Source organism: Kogia breviceps, chromosome 7, assembly GCF_026419965.1.
Source record: "Kogia breviceps isolate mKogBre1 chromosome 7, mKogBre1 haplotype 1, whole genome shotgun sequence".
Taxonomy (NCBI): domain Eukaryota; kingdom Metazoa; phylum Chordata; class Mammalia; order Artiodactyla; family Physeteridae; genus Kogia; species Kogia breviceps.
The window spans coordinates 107,540,241-107,559,176 of record NC_081316.1 but is presented as its reverse complement, the minus strand read 5'-3'; the positions used below and the strand labels follow the sequence as shown (position 1 = coordinate 107,559,176).

The 18,936-nt window shown below is 46.0% G+C and overlaps 2 protein-coding genes across 3 annotated transcripts; one reads left to right on the top strand and one right to left on the bottom strand.

The window, feature by feature from the left end:
- Positions 1-48: 48 nt before the first annotated feature.
- On the top strand, positions 49-14,404 carry LOC131760209 (V-type proton ATPase subunit e 1-like). Of its 2 annotated transcripts, XM_067039089.1 has the most exons (3): positions 49-169; positions 1,789-1,846; positions 13,609-14,404. In XM_067039089.1, the coding sequence occupies exons 1-3, from the start codon at positions 150-152 to the stop codon at positions 13,831-13,833; spliced, it is 303 nt and encodes a 100-aa protein (XP_066895190.1). In that variant the 5' UTR covers positions 49-149; the 3' UTR covers positions 13,834-14,404. The 2 variants fall into 2 exon arrangements, with proteins under 2 accessions (XP_066895190.1, XP_066895189.1); XM_067039088.1 differs by lacking the exon at positions 49-169 and having other exon boundaries at positions 1,589-1,846.
- On the bottom strand, positions 8,551-17,854 carry FOXR1 (forkhead box R1). Its single transcript, XM_067039090.1, has 6 exons — positions 17,794-17,854; positions 11,007-11,081; positions 10,658-10,905; positions 10,190-10,416; positions 9,077-9,315; positions 8,551-8,589 (listed from the first exon to the last, which is right to left on the bottom strand). Exons 1-6 carry the CDS (start codon positions 17,852-17,854, stop codon positions 8,561-8,563), a joined length of 879 nt encoding a protein of 292 aa, XP_066895191.1. The 3' UTR covers positions 8,551-8,560.
- Between the last annotated feature and the right edge of the window lie 1,082 nt (positions 17,855-18,936).

Here is an 18,936-nt window from a genome sequence, read left to right as displayed (position 1 = left end):
CGCGGCCCCCAGCGGCCCCCGCGGCCCCCAGCGGCCCCCGCGGCCCCCAGCGGCCGGCAGGCGCCACTGCAAGTCCTACTACGGTTGCGCGGGTTTTTCTCCTGGAACCCTCATTGCGCACAAACCAAGCCCGTCAGTAGTACCGCCAAATGCAGTCTGGCTGGAAAAGGTGAGGAGAAGGAGCACACGCAACAGTTAGGGGGGACCGCACACGTATCTGGACACTGACAAGGACCCGTAGAGACAGTTTAACAAATCGTAACTAGTATTTATAGGGTGCTCAGTGGGGGTCCAGAGCTTTACCTTAACTACCTCAGGTAATCGTTACAATAACTCTGTGTGGTGTCCTGTTATTACTGGCATTTTACAAGCGGGAAACTGAGGCGTGAAGGAGGAGGTAAGTTTGTGGAAGGTTGCACAAGTGTAAAGCGGCAGAGTCATTGCCAGCAGGCTGTAGAGAACACAAGCTGAAGGCCTAATCTAAGACCTAATCACGCTCATACCCCACAGGGGTGATCTGAACGTTGCTTCTGTAAAGCTATAAAGGGTGCAGAGTCATTGCTGAGGGTTAGCAGACGTCTTTAATCTGTTAACGTGCTAAACTAGTGGAACTTTATTCTCTACAAGCCACTTCTCCCAGAGTCAACAGCCTTCCTGTCTGTCCTGCTCCCTTAGCACCTAAGGTGAATTGCTCCCTCCCAGGGCTGAAATCCCCAGACTGTGATCTCCACCCTAGAATTCCCTCCCAAAAGCCTGGGGCCTGGCCCACACCTAACTTATAGGATGTGCAAACAGAGCTGGCACAAAGTCCCCAGCTTCCCTTACATTTGTTACCTGTATTGGTGCATTAACCTGGATGGGTTACAGTGTCTGTGGGCATATCCAGTCAACTCTACATAATTCAGACCCAGAAAGTAGCCAGACTCCCCTTCAGATCTTGACTTCCTGATGGAGCTTCCCTTTAGACTCAGGCCTTTGCCAGATGTGATCCATTTTGATGACCTTGCAGTTCTCAGTTCCTTGACCTCTCATCACTCCCCTGGCAGGGGTAATCCTGGACCTTGTCCACCAAAAATTGCTCCTTCTCTGAATTCAAACTCTGAAGTTCTACGATGGCCATCGTCCTCCATCCTCCCCTGTGGACTTAACCTTCCGTCTGGTCTTTAACTGCTGGGAGACCTCCATTCCAGAATATGAGTACTCTTATCCATTCACTTGGAAAATTATTCATCATCTGCCAGCTACTAAATGCTTTGCTCTAGGCCAGGTTTAAAAATTTAAAAACCTTTAAAGTGTGGCCTCCAGGTCAGCAGCATCAGCATCTGGGAGCTTGTTAGAAATGCAAATTCTTGGGCCCCACCGCAGACCTGCTGAATAGGAAACTCTGGAGTGGGTCCCAGCAATCTGTGGTTTAATGAGCCCTTCAGGTGATTCTGATGCTCAGTCAAGTTTGAGAATCACTGGTCTAGGTCTTAGGTCCTCTTGACTTCGCTTTACCCACTGGATCCAGGAACACTTCCACCACGCTCTCATGGCAGCATATTACTTCACTTGACCTACCAAGACCTCTCATTCTGTCACACCCCAACCATCCCATCGGTTTCTGTCATTTGTCCCAAAGCTGCTTTAGAGTAGTCTATACCATCTGCTTAAACTCCTAACTTTTCAGCCCTCTGCAATTTGGCTTTTGAAACTGTTTCCCTAAAGTCTTCCTTCCATTACTGAGTATTCATTCGGCTGCCATCTGAACTAGACTGTGTGAATGGAACTCAATTTCTTCCTCTTCAGATCATCCCCTGTTTTCATCCTCCCAGTGAATGATACCACTAAAGCCTGGAGTTTTGGGGTAAGTTATCTTTTTTAAAAAAAATTTATTTTTAAAAATTTATTTATTTATTTTTGGCTGTGTTGGGTCTCCGTTTCTGTGTGCAGGCTTTCTGTAGTTGCGGCGAGCGGGGGCTACTCTTCGTTGCGGTGCGCCGGCTTCTCATTGCGGTGGCTTCTCTTGTTGCGGAGCATGGGCTCTAGGTGCACGGGCTTCACTAATTGTGGCTCTTGGCTCTAGAGCACAGGCTCAGTAGTTGTGGCACACGGGCTTTGTTGCTCCGCGGTCTGTGGGATCTCCTGGACCAGGGAAGGGCTCAAATCGGTGTCCCCTGCATTGGCAGGCACATTCTTAACCACTGCGCCACCAGGGAAGTCCCTGCGGTAAGTTATCTTTGATTCTCCCTTTCACTTAGTCCCCACATCCACCCTGTGCAGGCTGTCTTACTGGATTTCTGAGATGTATAAAATCTGTTCTCCACCTTTTATACTCATAGACCATACCTTATTTCAATTCCCTACCTTGCTTGCTTAGATTCATGTAAAATCTTTCTGACTGGTTTCCAAGTGTCTGGTGTATTTCAGCTCCATTTGTCCTCCACACGCTGGTCTTAAGGTAGTCTCTAAAATGACTGTCCTGATTAATTTAATGTCTCTAAGTTGCCTTCAGGAAATATCTAAATTTCGCAACATGAATTTTACACTAAATTTCCTAACCTCCTTTTCAGTCTTGTGTCCCACACTCCCCCCCCACCCTCCAGGCAATATTCTTGCAGTCCTGTTGCTCCTGTGCACTTTAGCATCTCCAGCCCTTGGTTCCCTCTGCCTAGAATTTACTTCTTTCCAGCTCTGCCTGATAAATTCTTTCTATTATATGGGGCTCTGAAATATGAACTAGAATGGAATTTCCACAAGGCTGGTGACTTTGTCTGGAACATGGTAAGCTCTCAATCTATTCATAAGCTCTTAGATCAATTCATGATTGAATGAATGAAATGTCACCCCTTTCGTGAAGCCTACCAGAGTGGATCCTGCAGAATTAATTTTTAAATTCCAAGGTCCTTTGCTCATCCTCTTGTCATTTTGTTTAGTAGTCAGTTGAAAACCCAATAGTTAAAAAGCTCTTCAAGTGCAGGGACTGTGTCTTGATCATACCTGACTCAGTAGAACTAGCAGAAAGGGATCTTCTATGAATATTTGTCAAATTAAGTTAAAATCATCAAAACTCCAGGCACCCTGGTGTTAACATGCCCATGGGGTGGGAGTCTGTGCTGGGAAGGAGCTTCAGAAGCATGCAGCTAACAGCCAGCTAATTATGTTGCAGGAAGGGAGACCCTTTCCAGGGCCCAAGAGTGGGCTCTTGTCTAACACTCGGAAATGAATTGTCTGAGGAGATACATGTACTGACGAAGCAAAAGACTTTATTGGGAAGGGGCACCCGGGTGGAGAGCAGCAGGGTAAGGGAACCCAGGAGGACTCCTCTGCCACGTGGCTCGCAGTCTCAGGTTTCATGGTAATGGGGTTAGTTTTCAGGGTTGTCTCTGGCCAGTCATCTTTCTTGGCCTATATTTGGTCTAACTCAGGGTCCTTCCTGGTGGTGCATGCATCTCTCAGCCAAGATGGATTCCAGTGCAAAGGATTCTGAGAGGTCGGTAGGACAATATTATGGGCTGGCATCTCCTCCCTCCTTTTGGCCCCTCCCAGATTCTCCTGGTTAGTTATTGGTGGCAGCACCACGTTCCTTATTGGGAACTCCTGTGTGAGACAGCTCATGCAAGTGGTTGTCATGGTGCCTGGCCAAGGTGGGTGGTATCAGTCAATAGTTCCCTAACAATTAGAGTAGCAAACTACAAAACAGGCTAGTGGATAGCTTTATTTATTTAAAAATTCTAAAAAGTAATTTCTTATTAAAAAAGAAAAAAAAACCTGTACCGAAGCTATAAATAAAAAGGGGGACTTCCTTGGTGGTCCAGTGGCTAAGACTGCACTCCCAATGCCTGGGGCCCAGGTTCAATCTCTGGTCAAGGAACTAGATCCCACATGCTGCAACTAAGAGTCCACATGCCACAACTAAAGATCCTGCATGCTGCAACTAAGACCCAGCACAGCCAAATAAATATTTTTAAAATAAATAAATTAATTAAAAGAGATTGGCCTCCATATCTTTTTGCCACGCACCAATCCCCAAAGATGACTATTACTGTCTGATACCTGTTTTATTTAAGACATTTTCTGTGCGTAGACAACATACTTGTATATATATAAACATAGTTTCTGTCACATTTGGAATCATATCGAACATACTGTTCTGCTACTGTTTGTTTTTTTTAGCCCTAAAAATGTATTTTGAATATATTTCTACACCAGTACTTTGAGTATGATTGAAACACTGTCTATATCCCCCTGACTCTCAAATGTATTTACATCTTCAGCTCAGGCTTATCTTCTGAACTCCAGACTTACAACAGTTATCAACTTGACGTAACCACCCTGATGTCTCACACATTCTAAACACAAAACTGCTCAAACCTGCTGCTCCTGCACAGGCTTCTCCTCCTCATCATTCATCCAGTCATTCAAACCAGAAACCTCAGAGCCATTATTTTCTCCTCCTGCATCTAGTCAATACTGTTGACGTGTTGATTCTGCCTCTAAGCTATATCATCAAATCAGGCTGCTTCTCTCCATTTCTACTGCCACCTGGATTCTGCAGTCACCTCCCTACAGGCCTTTCTGCTTCTATGTTTGCCCCCTCCAGGCCACTTTCAATGAGTGGCTAAGCATCATTTAAAAAATAAAAGGGAGTTGGACTTCCCTGGTGGCACAGTGGTTAAGAATCCGCTTGCCAATGCAGGGGACATCACTTCTGGAGAAGAGCTAGCTGTTGTTTTCCAGACCTGGAAAAAAGACTCCGTGCTAACATCTCCTGTGAGAAGTCTTCCCCAGTTCCTCTCACACTAATTGCCCTCTTCTCTGTGCTTCCAGAGAACAAGGAATCTGCCTGTTAGGGAAGTTACTAGTGACAAGTCCTAGCAAACAGCATTCTTACTGCCTAACGGGCCCCATGCTAGGCTCTGGGGTTTGGACATGAATGGGACTTATGCCATTGTATTGTCCTCACTGGTTGCCAAGGTCACTGTGGGTGAGCACCTCTGGGACAGGAACTATATCTTACACATTGCTTTGTTTGATGGTTTTCTGCTTCATCAGCCTTAACACCCTAGGAATGGAGCAAATACTCTGTGAGACCGTCTTTACCACCCTGAAATGAACCTTACTGATAAAATAACCTACCTACACATACAATTAAAAAAAAATCAAACTGTAATGCTCTAACAGTAATACAACAGAAAAATAAAGGGAGAGAAATGTATAAAAATGTATTCTAACGAATAAACTATATGTATATTCTTTTTTATAAATTTATTTATTTGTGGCTGTGTCGGGTCTTCATTGCTTCACGTGGCCCTGGTTGCATCGAGCAGGGGCTGCTCTTCGTTGCGGTGCACGGGCTTCTCATTGAGGTGGCTTCTCTTGTTGTGGAGCATGGGCTTTAGACACGTGAGCTTCAGTAGCTGTGGCTCGCAGGCTGTAGTGCACAGGCTCAGAAGTTGTGGCACACGGGCTTAGTTGCTCCGTGGCATGTGGGATCTTCCCAGACCAGGGCTCAAACCCATGTCCCCTGCATTGGCAGGTGGATTTTTAACCACTGTGCTGCCAGGGAAGTCCGATAAACTATATTTGAAAATATGAGACAGTTAAAAATTTGTTGATACTTATTGTGAATAGCTTAAAGAGATGTCATTCAAATGATTATTGAAAATACTTTTTAAAAAATGGATGTAGAGCTATTCTGATTTTTAAATTTATTAATTAATTAGTTTGCGCCAGGTCTTAGTTGTGGCTCGCTGGCTCCTTAGTTGCTGCATGCGTGTGGGATCTAGTTCCCTGACCAGGGATTGAACCCGGGCCCCCTGCATTGGGAGTGCAGAGTCTTAACCACTGTGCCACCAGGGCAGTCCTGAAAATACTTTTTTCTGTATAGTGGCTACCTTGAAATAGCTAAATATTTGTTTATACATGTAGAATCCCGATGATTACAACAAATACAAACAGACCAATACTGGCATGTGGTATTGGTGAGTTAAATACCAGAGCAGCTTTGCTGTCAGTGAAGTGATTTTCCGAAATGGCAAACAACTCTCAGAAAACTTCCAAACTAAAAAAAGTACAGTCTTCCTTCACTTTACGTAAGAGTTGCATTCCTGGAAAATTCAGTATATAATAAAACAACACAACAAATACTTTCTGCTTAGGTGTAAAACTGGGTTAGGTTCTTGGCTCAGCTCATTCTCAATGGCCTTCAGTATGAGGCTCAGCTCTTTGAGGTGAGACACTGCGTCCTGCACTGACACTTGACACTCCTGGGCCTGCCAATCCCCCACATCCTTGCGGCAACCATAGGGCCAGTGAGAGCCCCTGGCCTAGCGCTGCTTTTGATGCATATTCCAGAATGAATGCAAAGCTGGAGCGGGTAGAGCAGAGGTGGTTGTGATGGACAAGTGACCAGGGCGAGACTGCATGTCTTTTACCAAAAAACATGCAAACCAAGTAGATTAACCAGGGCCTTTCTTCAAAGGTAAAGATTTTGGTCAGATAGGGCATGGGCCAGGCTTTTCAGGAATACCATGTTTCAGAGGCTAGGGAGGAGGCAGTCTGATTTTATAGTGCTGTAGACTGCAAGGGATTAAGGGCTGAATAAGTGGACAGAAATGAAGGCAACTCCTTAAATAGCTATCACACTCAACCACCTGAGAAGAATAACAGTACCTACTCCTTAAGGCCTCTGTATGGATTATACCTGCAAATGCACTTAGAATGATGTCTGGTCCAACTGTAAACACTCAATGTTAATATGCCGGACACAGGACTACACACTTTCCATTGTCCTATTTAGTTCCCAAATCAAATCTGTGTGTACTTTTATTATCCCCAATTTGCACGCAAAAGAAACTGAAGTTTAGAAACGTTAAAACTGTGCTAAATGGGCTTCCCTGGTGGCGCAGTGGTGGAGAGTCCGCCTGCCGATGCAGGAGACACGGGTTCGTGCCCTGGTCCGGGAAGATCCCACATGCCGCGGAGCAACTAAGCCCGTGAGCCATGGCCGCTGAGCCTGAGCGTCCGGAGCCTGTGCTCCGCAACGGGAGAGGCCACGACAGTGAGAGGCCCGCGTATCACAAAAAAAAAAAAAAAAAAACTGTGCTAAAGAAGATACAGTGAGAGATGACAGGTGATCTGCTGAGCGGGAGCAGAGCAGGCAGTCAGATGGAGCAAGGTCCCGGCTCCCACCGAGACTTGCCAAGTGCTGAAAGTAAATCCAGGCCATTACTAGCCCACCAGCATCCTGGAGGAAGGAGGCGGGTCCTAACTAGACATCACAGGAAGCAAAAAAACAGCTACCATTTATTTAGAACTGGGAGCCAGGTTTGGTATGAAGCACTCTACTCCATCCTCCCCCATCTCCGTGCTGGTACAGTACTAAGAAGGAACCATCAGGGACTTCCCTGGCGGTCCATTGGTTAAGACTCCGCACTTCCACTGCAGGGGGCGCAGGTTCAATCCCTGGTAGGGGAACTAAGATCCCACATGCCATGCTGTGTGTCCAAAAAAAACTTAGAAAAATAAAAATAAAAAAAAAGAAAGAGACATCATTAACTCATTTTCCTGATCAAGACACTCAAGCTTAAAGAGACAGTGGCTGCCTGAGGCAGGTTCTTCTAGAGCAGCAAGCAGCTACATCAGAGCTGAGAGCCAGTACCCTTCTTGAGACTCACGCACCACCCACTACTACCTCTGGGGAGTAGTGATGCCCAGTCCCTGGGACAGTGTCTGAGGCTGGAGCCATGTTTCTGTACAGGCCTGTTGTGGGGTGAGGGAAGAGCAGGAGAGGGAATGAGAAGGGTCATCTCAGCCCTGTGGGAAACCCAGCATGAACTTCAAGCACTGTGGGAATGTCCGTGGCATCTCGACACAGCTCTGAATCTCGTTCCTTCCTTACTTGTCCCCCTGGCTTCTCCCTATCCCTCAGGTCTGAGGCTGGTAGCTGGCCTTGCCCTGGACACGGTCTCCTGCAACCAGGGAAGTCACAGCAGCCCAGCTGTGATCTGCAGCCTCTAAGGACAAGTGCTCTGGTTTCTACTGAAACCGGAAGTTTGGAAGGGCCATGTCTCTCAGCTCTGAGTTCCCACCCCTCACCCCCAATGCTTAAATGGGGGAAATGAGACTTAAGCCTGGCTACTCGTTTTCTCAAGACATTCTTTCCTTTCATCTTTCTCACTGCTCCTTCATGGCCTCCTATAAGGGTCTTTCCTTCAACTGTTCCATAGATGTGTTTCCCTAGGCCTCTCCTCTTTGTCCCCAGCTGATTACATCCACTCCTATGAGTGGGTGGTGATTTGGGGGGGCCTTTTGCAGGCCTGGCTGCTTTATGCTAGCATCTCCCAAGAAAAATGGGACCCTAAAGAGGTTGAGTGTTTTCTTCCTTTGAAGAAAGAAGAGTATGGGCTCCCTTTGCTGTGCACCAGGCAACTGCCCCACCCATCAGCTCTGAGGGCATCCAATTTCCAACCTCAGAGCTCGCCTCCGCCCCCACCCCTGCCCCATCCTCAGACCACGCACAAACCAGGGTGCTGCAGATAACTTTAATAAGGCATGGGCGGAAGGTTGGTTTGTGGAACTAAAGGTCGAAGAGGGAGGACATCACATCTGTAAGGAAAGAAGTCAAAGGGATCTATCTGCCGTTTGCAGACACTGTTCCCTAAGCCCGGAAAGCTCTCTCATGGCAAATGATCTACTTTTCCTCTCTCAAGGCCCAAATGCCACCTGGTCTCCAGGAGAAGAAAAAGCCCCCTTTGCAGAGAACCTCTTATACCATGCTTCTCACACTGTGTGGTTACCATTTCCCCAGGCTGCGGGGCTGTGAGTAGGGCCAGCTGCACCTTAGCTGTTTCTCCATCAACTCCCAGCACCTCAGGTTCCGTGCTTGTGCGTGGGGGGACCCCTGAGGCAGGCACCACCCCAGGGTCTCAGAACACTGCTATCCTCTCCCCTTCCTACAGGAGGTTCCACCCCCTCCCCACCTGCCCCCCGCTGCACCCGCTGTGTGGCCCTGGCCCCTTCCCTGCACGCTGGGCCTTGGGTCAGGATCTTCAGGGCCCCTCCCCTCAGCCCCACGTGTGACAAGCCCTCACACCTGGCTGACTCATGCACTGTTGGATAGTTTCCAGCTTAGTGGAGGCCAAGGCGCGGGCCTCCTCTGCAAAGCGGCGGTGCCCCTCGTCGGTCAACTTCCAGAGGCAGGATCGGGACCGTGTGCTGGCGCCACCCTGCATGCTGACCGGCACTTTCTCAAAGCTGTCTCGGAAACAGAGATTGTGACGCACTGTATTCTTCCAGCCTTCAGGAGCCGTCCGGAAAAAGGGGAAATGTTGTCTGCAGACAGGGAGGAATGGTAAGGAGAGGTGTGGTCTCTCTGGGAGATGCCTTACCCTGGAGAATGTTCTCCCCCCCGGCCAGGAGCCTCGGCCCTTCTCTCACGTCGGAGAAGGGCAAGCTGGCCCACGACGCACTCTGCCGACTAAGCATGTGTCAGACCTCCACCTGGCAGACCTCCACCTGGCGCAGTGCTTGTGCAGAGCCTCACCTTATAGACCCAGTTCAAAGCCCCCACTCCCCGGCTTGCTCTCCTCCCTCCCTCCGAGGGCTCAGGAGTTTGACTTGCAACAGGAACAGAGCAGAAATCAGGCCAACAAGCTCCTGTCAGAGGAATCCTGGTCAAGGAGGATGCCTCTTGAGGATTAATACTCTGCGACTCTTCTGATAATAGAGGGAAAAGTTCCGAGAAACTCGTCATACTCATGGGTACCTGACTCTCAAAGCTCAACGTAAATCCCTTCTCAGCCCGGCTTCCCCAGCTCCTTGGGGAACAGGCTGTGCCAGGAAGTTGAGTCCAGAGGGAAAGCATGTGAGAAACTGTTGGGGAAACCAGATTTTATACTGGGTGTTCTTGAGAGGGAAGATGGGAGAATTTATGACCCGGGTGATTTTATGTGTTAAGGAACTAAGGTATAAAAAGGTTGGAGTTTCTTAGATGTGAAAGGGGGTGGGGTGGCTATCTTCCTGTCTATGTGAGGTGTGTACACACAGTCCGGAGCAACCCAGAACCAGTGCCTGGGAAAGGAGAAGTATCGTCTCAGACCCAGATGGGGGAACTGAAGCAGCAGCCCAGGGCCTGGAAGGTATAAGAGCAGGGCCCTGCCCCCTCCCTTCGCCCTTCTCACAGGGCCCCCCCCACCCCCGCACATACCGAGTGAAACTGTAGATCTGTTGCACGTTGAGGCCACAGGGGGAACTGTTTCTTAATGCCAGTGCAATTAGGTGGAAGTAATTGAGAGGGGGCCTGGACCACAGCACCCCCTCCTGGCTGTTGGCTTGCCGAAGCCTCCGACTCTGGAGGGGGGCCCTTTTGTGAGGGGACGGGAGAGCCACAGAGGAGCTGTCATCCTGGTCCTCAGCCTCCTCCTCTTCTGTGAGCTAGAGGAGCACAGAGTAGGAACTGGTCCTAACTCCACGGCCTCTACTCCAGGGGTGCAGTGGCAGGAAGGGGTGGTGGTCTAGGGCCACCATCTGGGCTTCTCCCCAACCCAGGGGCACAGCTAATTTCTGAACCCATTAACCCTTCATTAACCCTAAGAAAACAGAACTCTCTGCTGCATCATCGCCGTGCCCACCCCGCCTACATCCCAAGTCCAACCCACACCCCAGAAATCCCTACCTCCCAGTTGCTGTGGGAAGAGGCAAACCGCTTCCAAGGGGGATACTGGTCTTCAGAAAGTGATGGCGACTCCACCACTGTGGCCTGTGGGAATTTGGCAAAGTCGTCTTCTTTTGGGGGTGGCTGAGGGGAAGGGACTATGCTTGTCAGATTCTTCCCCTTACTGGGTTCTGGGACCTCCAGCTCTCCAGGGGGGAAGACGATGTTGGGGTCTACCCACATCCACAGGTTGGGCTCGAAATCTGGACCTGTGCAGAGAAAAAGGAGATTGCGGGCCATAGGTCATGGGCTTGGGGTGTCCCGCCCAGGCCACAGGACCATGTCAGAGAACTCACTCCCATCTACTCACCATCTTTATCAGGGTTGGGTTTTTTTTTCAGAGGTAGTTTTGGTGGCTCAACTATTCGGAGTTTATATCTGGCAACTAGCAAAAAGAAAAGAAGAGAGTCAAAACATCCTAGGATTTTTATTTTGGCCCCTTGAAGCTTCCCTGGGAGGTGGCTATGGGCCCTGCCTGGGAAGTCATGATGCCATATTCTACTGGTTTCCCCTTACCTCTCGGACCTTTTCATTCTCCTCTGCATTCTTCTCTTCTCACCCCACATTACGGCCCCTAAACCATCTCGTTAATACCTGTTACTTTAGTCAGTCACCATCTATAAACTCAAGGCTTACAAATCTTTATCTCTAGCCCAGACTTCTCTGCTAGCCCTTAACTAGAACTGCCCATGGGATAACCCCCAGGCATTTGAACAACATCTAAAACTCAACTCCATTTTCCTGCTCTTGCTCCTGCAGTCCTTGTTTCAGCATATGGCACCATCTAACCAGCTGTCCAGGCTAGATACCTGGAAATCATTCTTTTTTTTTTCTCAATTTTTTAATTGAAGTATAGTTGACTTAAAATGTGTTCGTTTCAGGTGTACAGCAAAGCAATTCAGTTTTATACATACACACACACACAAGCATATATATACACATATTCTTTTTCAGATTCTTTTCCATTGTAGGTTATTACAAGTTATTGAACATAGTTCCCTATGCTCTACAGTAGGCCCTTGTTGGTTATCTATTTTATGTACAGTAGTGTGTATCTGTTAATCCCAAACTCCTAATTTATCCCCCACACGCCCCCCCCACTTCCCCTTTGGTAACCTTAAGTTTGTTTTCTGTGTCCGTGAGTGGAAATCATTCTTGACTCCTCTTTCCCGTACAGCCACACCCAATCAATCACCGGAGTTCTACCATCCTAGTCCAAGCCTATAACCTAAAAGGTCTGTTTATCTTCTTTTCTTTAACTTACCGTATTCCAGTTTGAGATCTTCCCAAAATGTTAATCCAATCATGCCACCCTTCAGTGTAAAACCTTCGATGGCTTTCCATTGCCTTTGGGCCAATTCTAAATTCCTGAGATAGTCTACAAGGCCCTGGCTCCTCATCAGTGTTGAGTCATTCCTCCCAGGCTCTCCACCCATCTCCAACAGACCACATCTAGATCCTCTGCCTTCCCATAAGCTGTTCCCTTTGCTGGAAACACTCTTCCCTCTTCCTGCTTGCCTAGTTAATGGCTACTTACCCATCAGGTCTCTGTTTAAACATCTTTCTAAAGCAGGCCTTCTCTGACTACCTGTCCAAACACTTCCATAGCACACATTTTATTGTAATTACCTGCTTAGTGTCTATCTCCAGGTCTGTCTCCTTCACTGCCTGGCACACGGGAGGAGCTCAACTTAACTGGATGAATGAATACATGGTGGGCTCAGAGTAAATCAGGAATGTATTAGAGCTAGCTGCTCGACATGAAGCTGGCTTCTGGTCCAGTTAGGGGGAACTATTTTTGTCCCCCTCATTGTCCCCATGAGTGTCATCATATTACAGATGAATCTAGGTTTTTGTCTGGAAAATGATGATATACTTATTAGAGAGCTCAGTAATTAGAAAGGATGCCCATTACATTGTTAATGTTCAACACAGTATTCTAAAAAGGAAAAAGTAGTAAGAGATATAAGAAAGAAAAAGGCAAAACTATAATTATTTACAGAAGAAAACAGATTAACAGAAAACCATACAAAATCGATATATAAATTATTAGAACCAATAAGAGCCCAGCAAGTTTGCTGGATATAAGACCAACATACTAATCACCACTGTTCCTCTATACCAGCATTAAGAAACTGGAAAATAAAATTGTTTTTTTCAAAAAGGTGCTGTTCACAATAGCAACCAAAGTTATAATGTATCTAGGGGTTAACTCATCAAAGAATGGACCTTTATGTGAAAAAGATGTACTTACTACTTAAGGACCTAAAAGACTTCAATAAACAAAGACATATATATTATAAAGATGCCAATTATCCTCAAATTAACCTATACATTTAATGCAGATATTATAACACATAAAGATTGAAAGGTTCTGCACAGTAAAACTCACAAGGGAAAAAAAATCAGTAGATAATAAACCAGAAAAAAAAAATCATTTCCAGATCTCTCAATTCTCTGATAGACAGCTCCTACAAATCAAAAAATAAAAGGCTAAGACAAATCTATACATGGGTGAAAGCTACAAATCAGTATTCAGAAGGAGGGGCTACCTGAAGACGCTCAGCCTTACTAGTAATAGGAACACAATAAAAGAATGATATAATACTTTACATCAAACTGGCAAGAATTATAAAAAGAGGTAATACCAAGTGTTGGCAAAGATGCAGTGAAATAGGATCCTTTATTACATCTGAATAGCAACTGGTGCTGGTGAAGAATAATCAGGCAGCACTGCAATTTACTGTCTAATCCTGGGTGTATCTATTCAAGTTAATAGAAGAACTTCTGTACTAATTTTCATTGCTACCATCATCTACCAAATTCTCGGCCACTCCCCCTCATTTAAAGGAATTTAGTTCCTGGCTCACTGTCACTAGTGCTACTCCTGCCTTAAATCTTGGCTGTTTCAGGTTGACACTTCCGGGTGCGACCACAGTGAGGCGGCGGGGCAGGGGCTGGCACCTCCTAAAGCAACCATGGCGTATACCGGCCTCACCGTGCCTCTCATCGTGATGAGCGTGTTCTGGGGCTTCGTCGGCTTCCTGGTGCCCTGGTTCATCCCTAAGGGTCCCAACCGGGGAGTTATCATCACCATGTTGGTGACCTGTTCCGTCCGCTGCTATCTCTTGTCATGAAGAGAACTCCTCTAGATGCAAAATCACCTCCATAGCCAGACCACCTTCCTTGACTCGCCCACTTTGGCTGTCAGCTGCCTTACTCTAGATGCAAAATCACCTCCATAGCCAGACCACCTTCCTTGACTCGCCCACTTTGGCTGTCAGCTGCCTTAAACGTTCCCACCACATTTGAATATCTTATTCTACAATGCAGTATTTTTTCCTGTCACCTTTTTTACACTTTGATGGATGATGTGCCTATTGAATCTAAACTGTGCTGCCTCTATAAAATGTTTATGTACTGTTCGGAGATAGAAAGTGCTGTTCTTCTGAGAAATAACATTTCTCTCTCCTTGGAAACTGTGGATTTGAAGATGGCTCCTGCCTGCTCACAACATGAGAATCAGCGAAGTGTTTAAAAACTGTTACATGACAGTAAGACTCCAGTGGGGCAGTCAGTAGGAGAACATGTTCAGAGGGAAAATCTGTCCCACCAGAATTATACCAAAGTATATTTTCAGGATGAATTTCTTATTTCTGCCCTCCTTTGGAATAAATTATTTTTCTGCTCTCTAAAAAAAAAAAAAAAAAAAAAAAAAATCTTGGCTATTTCAATAGATACATAGATGATTATCCTAATAACCTGGCCTCTAGTTTCTTGAACTCTTCTCCCAAAATTCTGCCTTCCATCCTAATGTAGACAGTCCTCACTGTCATAACCGAAACCAATAACTGCAACCTCTCCATAACCTCATTTTTGCCCCATGTAAAGATGCACCACCGCCTCTTTCCAGCCGTCTCTTTTGATACCAACTGATAACCCCAATCCATTCATCTATGGCTTTGGAGCACTTGTTTGGTAGAGCTGGATTTAATCAGGGTGGTTTGGCCAAGCAAGTGTTCCAAAGCCATAGAGAGCCAAAGGAGTCAACGGTATATGCAAGTGAGTGAGCCTGTTTGGGGGATTCCAGGTTAGTTACAGAGAGGACATCCTCTCTAACTCTGCTCTTTGAGAGCAGGGAAAGGGTGATGGGATCAACAGACAGGTGATCTCAGTGGGATCAAAGGATAGTGCTTCTGTCCATCTCCCTCCCCTGCTCTCTCTGACACAGGTGGCCCCACACCTCCTCAAGGACAGTGTTTGAAATTTATTTTGGCCTCGGGAGGCTTGTGGGATCTTAGTTTCTTGACCAGGGAGCAGTGAAAGCACCAAGTCCTAATCATTGGACGGCCAGGGAATTCCTGTCTCCTCTCTTTTCTGTTATAAATTTCTGTCTCTGGACCATTATCATCATTCAAATATGCTGTTAATTCTCTCATCTTATTAAAAACAAGAACTTCTTTTGTCCCCACTTTCTGTGCCAGGCCACTACTCCATATTTTTGCTTTCCTTTGAGGAAGAACTCCTTGAAAGAACTGCCTATACTTTGTCTCCACTTCCTCTCCCTTCCACACTTGAACCCTTGCCAATCAGTCTTTCTTCTCCACCACTCCACCAAAACCACTATGATCAAGGCTGCACTCCACCAAAACCATATAATCAAGGCTCTGCTTTGCTAAATCCAATAGTCAGCCCACCTCTGACCTGATCTCACAGCAGTGTTCCTGCCCTGTGACCACTCCTTTGAAACACTTTCTTCACTTGGTTTCCAGGAAACCACAATACCAGTTTTGATTCTTAATGGTCATTTCCTCAGGTTTTTTTTTGGTTTATCTCCTCTCCAATCTCTTTAGAATGGAATGCCCCCCAGGGCTCATCCTTGGTTCTTCTCTGTTCTCACCCCTTAAAGGCCAGGCGTGTACCAAAGTCTCTCAAAATTTATATCTGCATACCTCTCTCCAGAATTGCAGACTTATATATCCACCAGCTTATTCAACATTTCTACTTGGATATCTAAAAAATATCTCAAACCCAGCATGTTCAGAACAGAATTCCTGATTTTCCTTCCTAAACATCCTATCAGGAGCTTACCCCATCTCACTATAAGACAACTCCATCCTTGCACTTGATCAGCCAAAAACTCTGGAGGAGTCATTCTCTAATCTCTCTTTTTTACACTACACATCCAGTCCATCAAGCGAATCCACCTGGTTCTACCTTCTCACCACATCCTCTGCCACCACTCTGGTGGTGCAGTCTGCCATCAGCTCTTGTCTGGATTACTCCAGTAGCCTCCTAACTAGTCTCCTGGCTCCGCAGTTGCTCTACATTTACAGTGTACCCTCAACCCAGCAGCCACAGTGATCTTTTCAGACCATAGATCATTCAGGATCAGCTACATAATTTGCAGGGCCCAGTGCAAAAGGAAAATGTGGGCCTCCTTGTTCAAAAATTATTAAAAATCTTAAGACAGTGATAGCAGGACGTTAAACCAAGTATAAGCACACTATGCAATGGCACAGGTCACTCACAAAGCTGGTGATCGTGTCAGTCCTCTGTTCCAAACTTTTCAACCATGCTGCATCTTACTTGGAGTCAACCCTAACACCCTCAAAGGGAAGACAGCTCTTCCTGATCTCTGCTCCACGACCCACACCCTCTGAACTCTCCTCTTTATTTACTTTGATCCAGCCTCACTGGCCTCTTTACCGGTTCCTCCAAGCATATTCCTGAGGGCTTCTACACTGGCTATTTTTTCTGCCTTTCTGCCTTTAAAGGAAACTTTTCCTCTAAGTATCCTCTGGCTCACTGTCTCACCTCCTTATATACTATGTTCCCAATGAAGACCAACTTGATGACCCTATTTAAAACTGTAGCTGCCACCACCTCCCAGCCCCCATTCCTGAGCCCTCTTACCATGTCCTTTTTTCCCCCCATCTCAGTTATCACCTTATAACATACTATATATATATATATATATATATATATATATATTTTTTTTTTTATGTGGATTGCCTGTGTGGCCCCAGTAGAATGTCAGCTCCACAAAGACTTGTCTGTTTTGTTCATGATGTATCACATGAGTGTCCAGAACAGTGCCTGACAAATTGGAGGTGCTCAATAAATATTTCTTGAATCAGTGAAGATACAAGAATGTTGGTCAGCATTACTTATGGTGGCAAAGAGTTCCAATGGAGTTTTGTCTCCATCAGTAAGTAGAATTAAAATGCAAGAGTAATATATGCGGATGATAGAATACCACACAGCAAGCAATCAGAAATGATGAACCAGATCTGCATTTAGCAACTGAAATAACTCAAAAACAATTTGAATGAGGAAAAAAAAAGCAATGAGTTTATGTAAATTAAGGTCACCTATAAAAGCAAAATAATGCTAAACAGTTTTCAAAGATACACCTATCTAAAGACATTAAATGGATTAGGGTAGATACTTAGGAGTGTGGGAGGTGACAAAAGTGGGTGGGGATTGAATGAGTTAATCCAAGTACTTTGCCCAAACAGATGGCAATCATGTACCATGAATGTAGGAGGTGATTACCTCAAATCTGAACACTTGAGGACCAAACAAAAAAAGTTTATAAAAGACAACGGTCAACTATCCATTCAGCAAATATTGAGCACCTCTAGGTGTCAGACAATGTATTAAGAGGTGGGGATACAGCCACGAACAAAACCGATTTTAAAAAGATTTTAAGAGAAAAATGAACGAAAATGTAATGTGCCCGATGGCGTAGGCGCCACGGAGAAAAGACGGAGAAGAGGCCTAGAAAGTTCTGGGATTTAGCTGGGGCGGGTGGGGTAGGATTGAAAGGCCGTGTTCAGGCAGGACCCCTACTCTCCCTGGGCTTTCCATCGAGGCGGGGACTCCATTGCCCCTCGGAAAAAGTGGGGGCAGGGTGGGAGCTCCGGGGCTCAGCAAAGGTGGCGCGGGGCCCCGAAACGCGACATAGTCACGGGGCTCGCGGGGGCGAGTGGCGAGCAAGTCAAAGGCCGCGGAGCTTCCGGTCCGGCGCGCCCACGAGCTTCCGACCCTGCGTGGCGCGCCCATCCCCCACGACCCTCCTCTCGGACACTCACGGTTCTGTTCCGCTAAGGGCAGGTGCGTAGTGGTGAAGGCCAGAAAGCACTCGTTCCCCATGTCCCAGTCCAGCAATCCCGGGACCTGGCCATGGAGGCTGGCCCAGAAGTCTAGGTGCTGGAGCTTCAGGTCCACGATTAGCTAGAGGAGGGAGAGCCGGCACAGGGTGGGAGAGTCTGGAGAGACTGAGGCTGAGGCCTAGGAGGCACTTCCTCAAATACCCGCAATCTGATTGACTTAGATCGGAACCCGCTCAGGTGTGCCCAGTCCATCTGACACCCTTGCTCTCGAGCCTCCACTGAGTTCTCCTTGCCACGTCTTTCTGCAAGCCCGCCCACTTTCATTTGGGAACCTTGGGGGTCCAGAAGGGAGGTACCCCATGCCCTCTTTCCCCTCTACATTTGCGCCAAGCTCTTGTTTTATTTAGTAAATCAGTCTGCCGCTGAAGAATGATCCCGTGGTGGTATTAATAGCTACTTTCTAGAAGTTTGGAAGATTTCATGGTGTATCCAAGATTACATCAGTGAGTATATGGTGGAGAAAGGATTAAATGGTGATTTTTTTATTATTTTATTTTTTTGAATGGTGATATTTAAATTTTGTTTTTCATAATTTCAAATTTACAGAAAAGTACCAAGAATACTATAAAAAATTCCAGTATACCTAAATCCTGTAACTCACCAATTATACCAATTATTAGCATTTCATCACATTTTTGCTTTTGTCTCCGTGTATGTAAGACATACATTATTTTTTCTGAACTGTTTGAGAGTAATTTGCAGATGTCATGTCCCTTTACCCACAAATACTTCAGTGTGTATGTCCTAAAATCATGGATATTGGTTTACATAACCAGAAAATCAGAAACAAGAAAATCATCAAAATTTAACACTGGTTCAATACTATGTTTAATATACACATTCTATTCAGATTTCACAAATTGTCCAAATAGTGTCCTTTATTTAATTTGTTTTCTGGTCTAGAATCCAATTCAGGCTCATGCAGGGCATTTAATATTCATGTCTCTTTAGTATCTAATCTGGAGCAGTTTCTCAGACTTTATTTATTCATTTAAAAATTATTTTGAATTTTTTAAATTTATTTTTTATACAGCAGGTTCTTATTAGTTATCTTTTTTTTTT

What these genes read in the sequence shown, in the direction of transcription:
- LOC131760209 (XM_067039088.1), top strand. Translation starts at nt 1,763, where the DNA reads ATGGAACTCAATTTCTTCCTCTTCAGATCATCCCCTGTTTTCATCCTC. An exon ending in CTAAAGCCTGGAGTTTTGGG is followed by an intron (nt 1,847 to 13,608) that starts GTAAGTTATCTT and finishes TGGCTGTTTCAG; the next exon opens with GTTGACACTTCCGGGTGCGA.
- FOXR1 (XM_067039090.1), bottom strand. Translation starts at nt 17,854, where the DNA reads ATGGGGAACGAGTGCTTTCTGGCCTTCACCACTACGCACCTGCCCTTA. An exon ending in CTTCCCACAGCAACTGGGAG is followed by an intron (nt 10,417 to 10,657) that starts GTAGGGATTTCT and finishes GTGCTCCTCTAG; the next exon opens with CTCACAGAAGAGGAGGAGGC. An exon ending in ACAGTGCATGAGTCAGCCAG is followed by an intron (nt 8,590 to 9,076) that starts GTGTGAGGGCTT and finishes CTTTCCTTACAG; the next exon opens with ATGTGATGTCCTCCCTCTTC.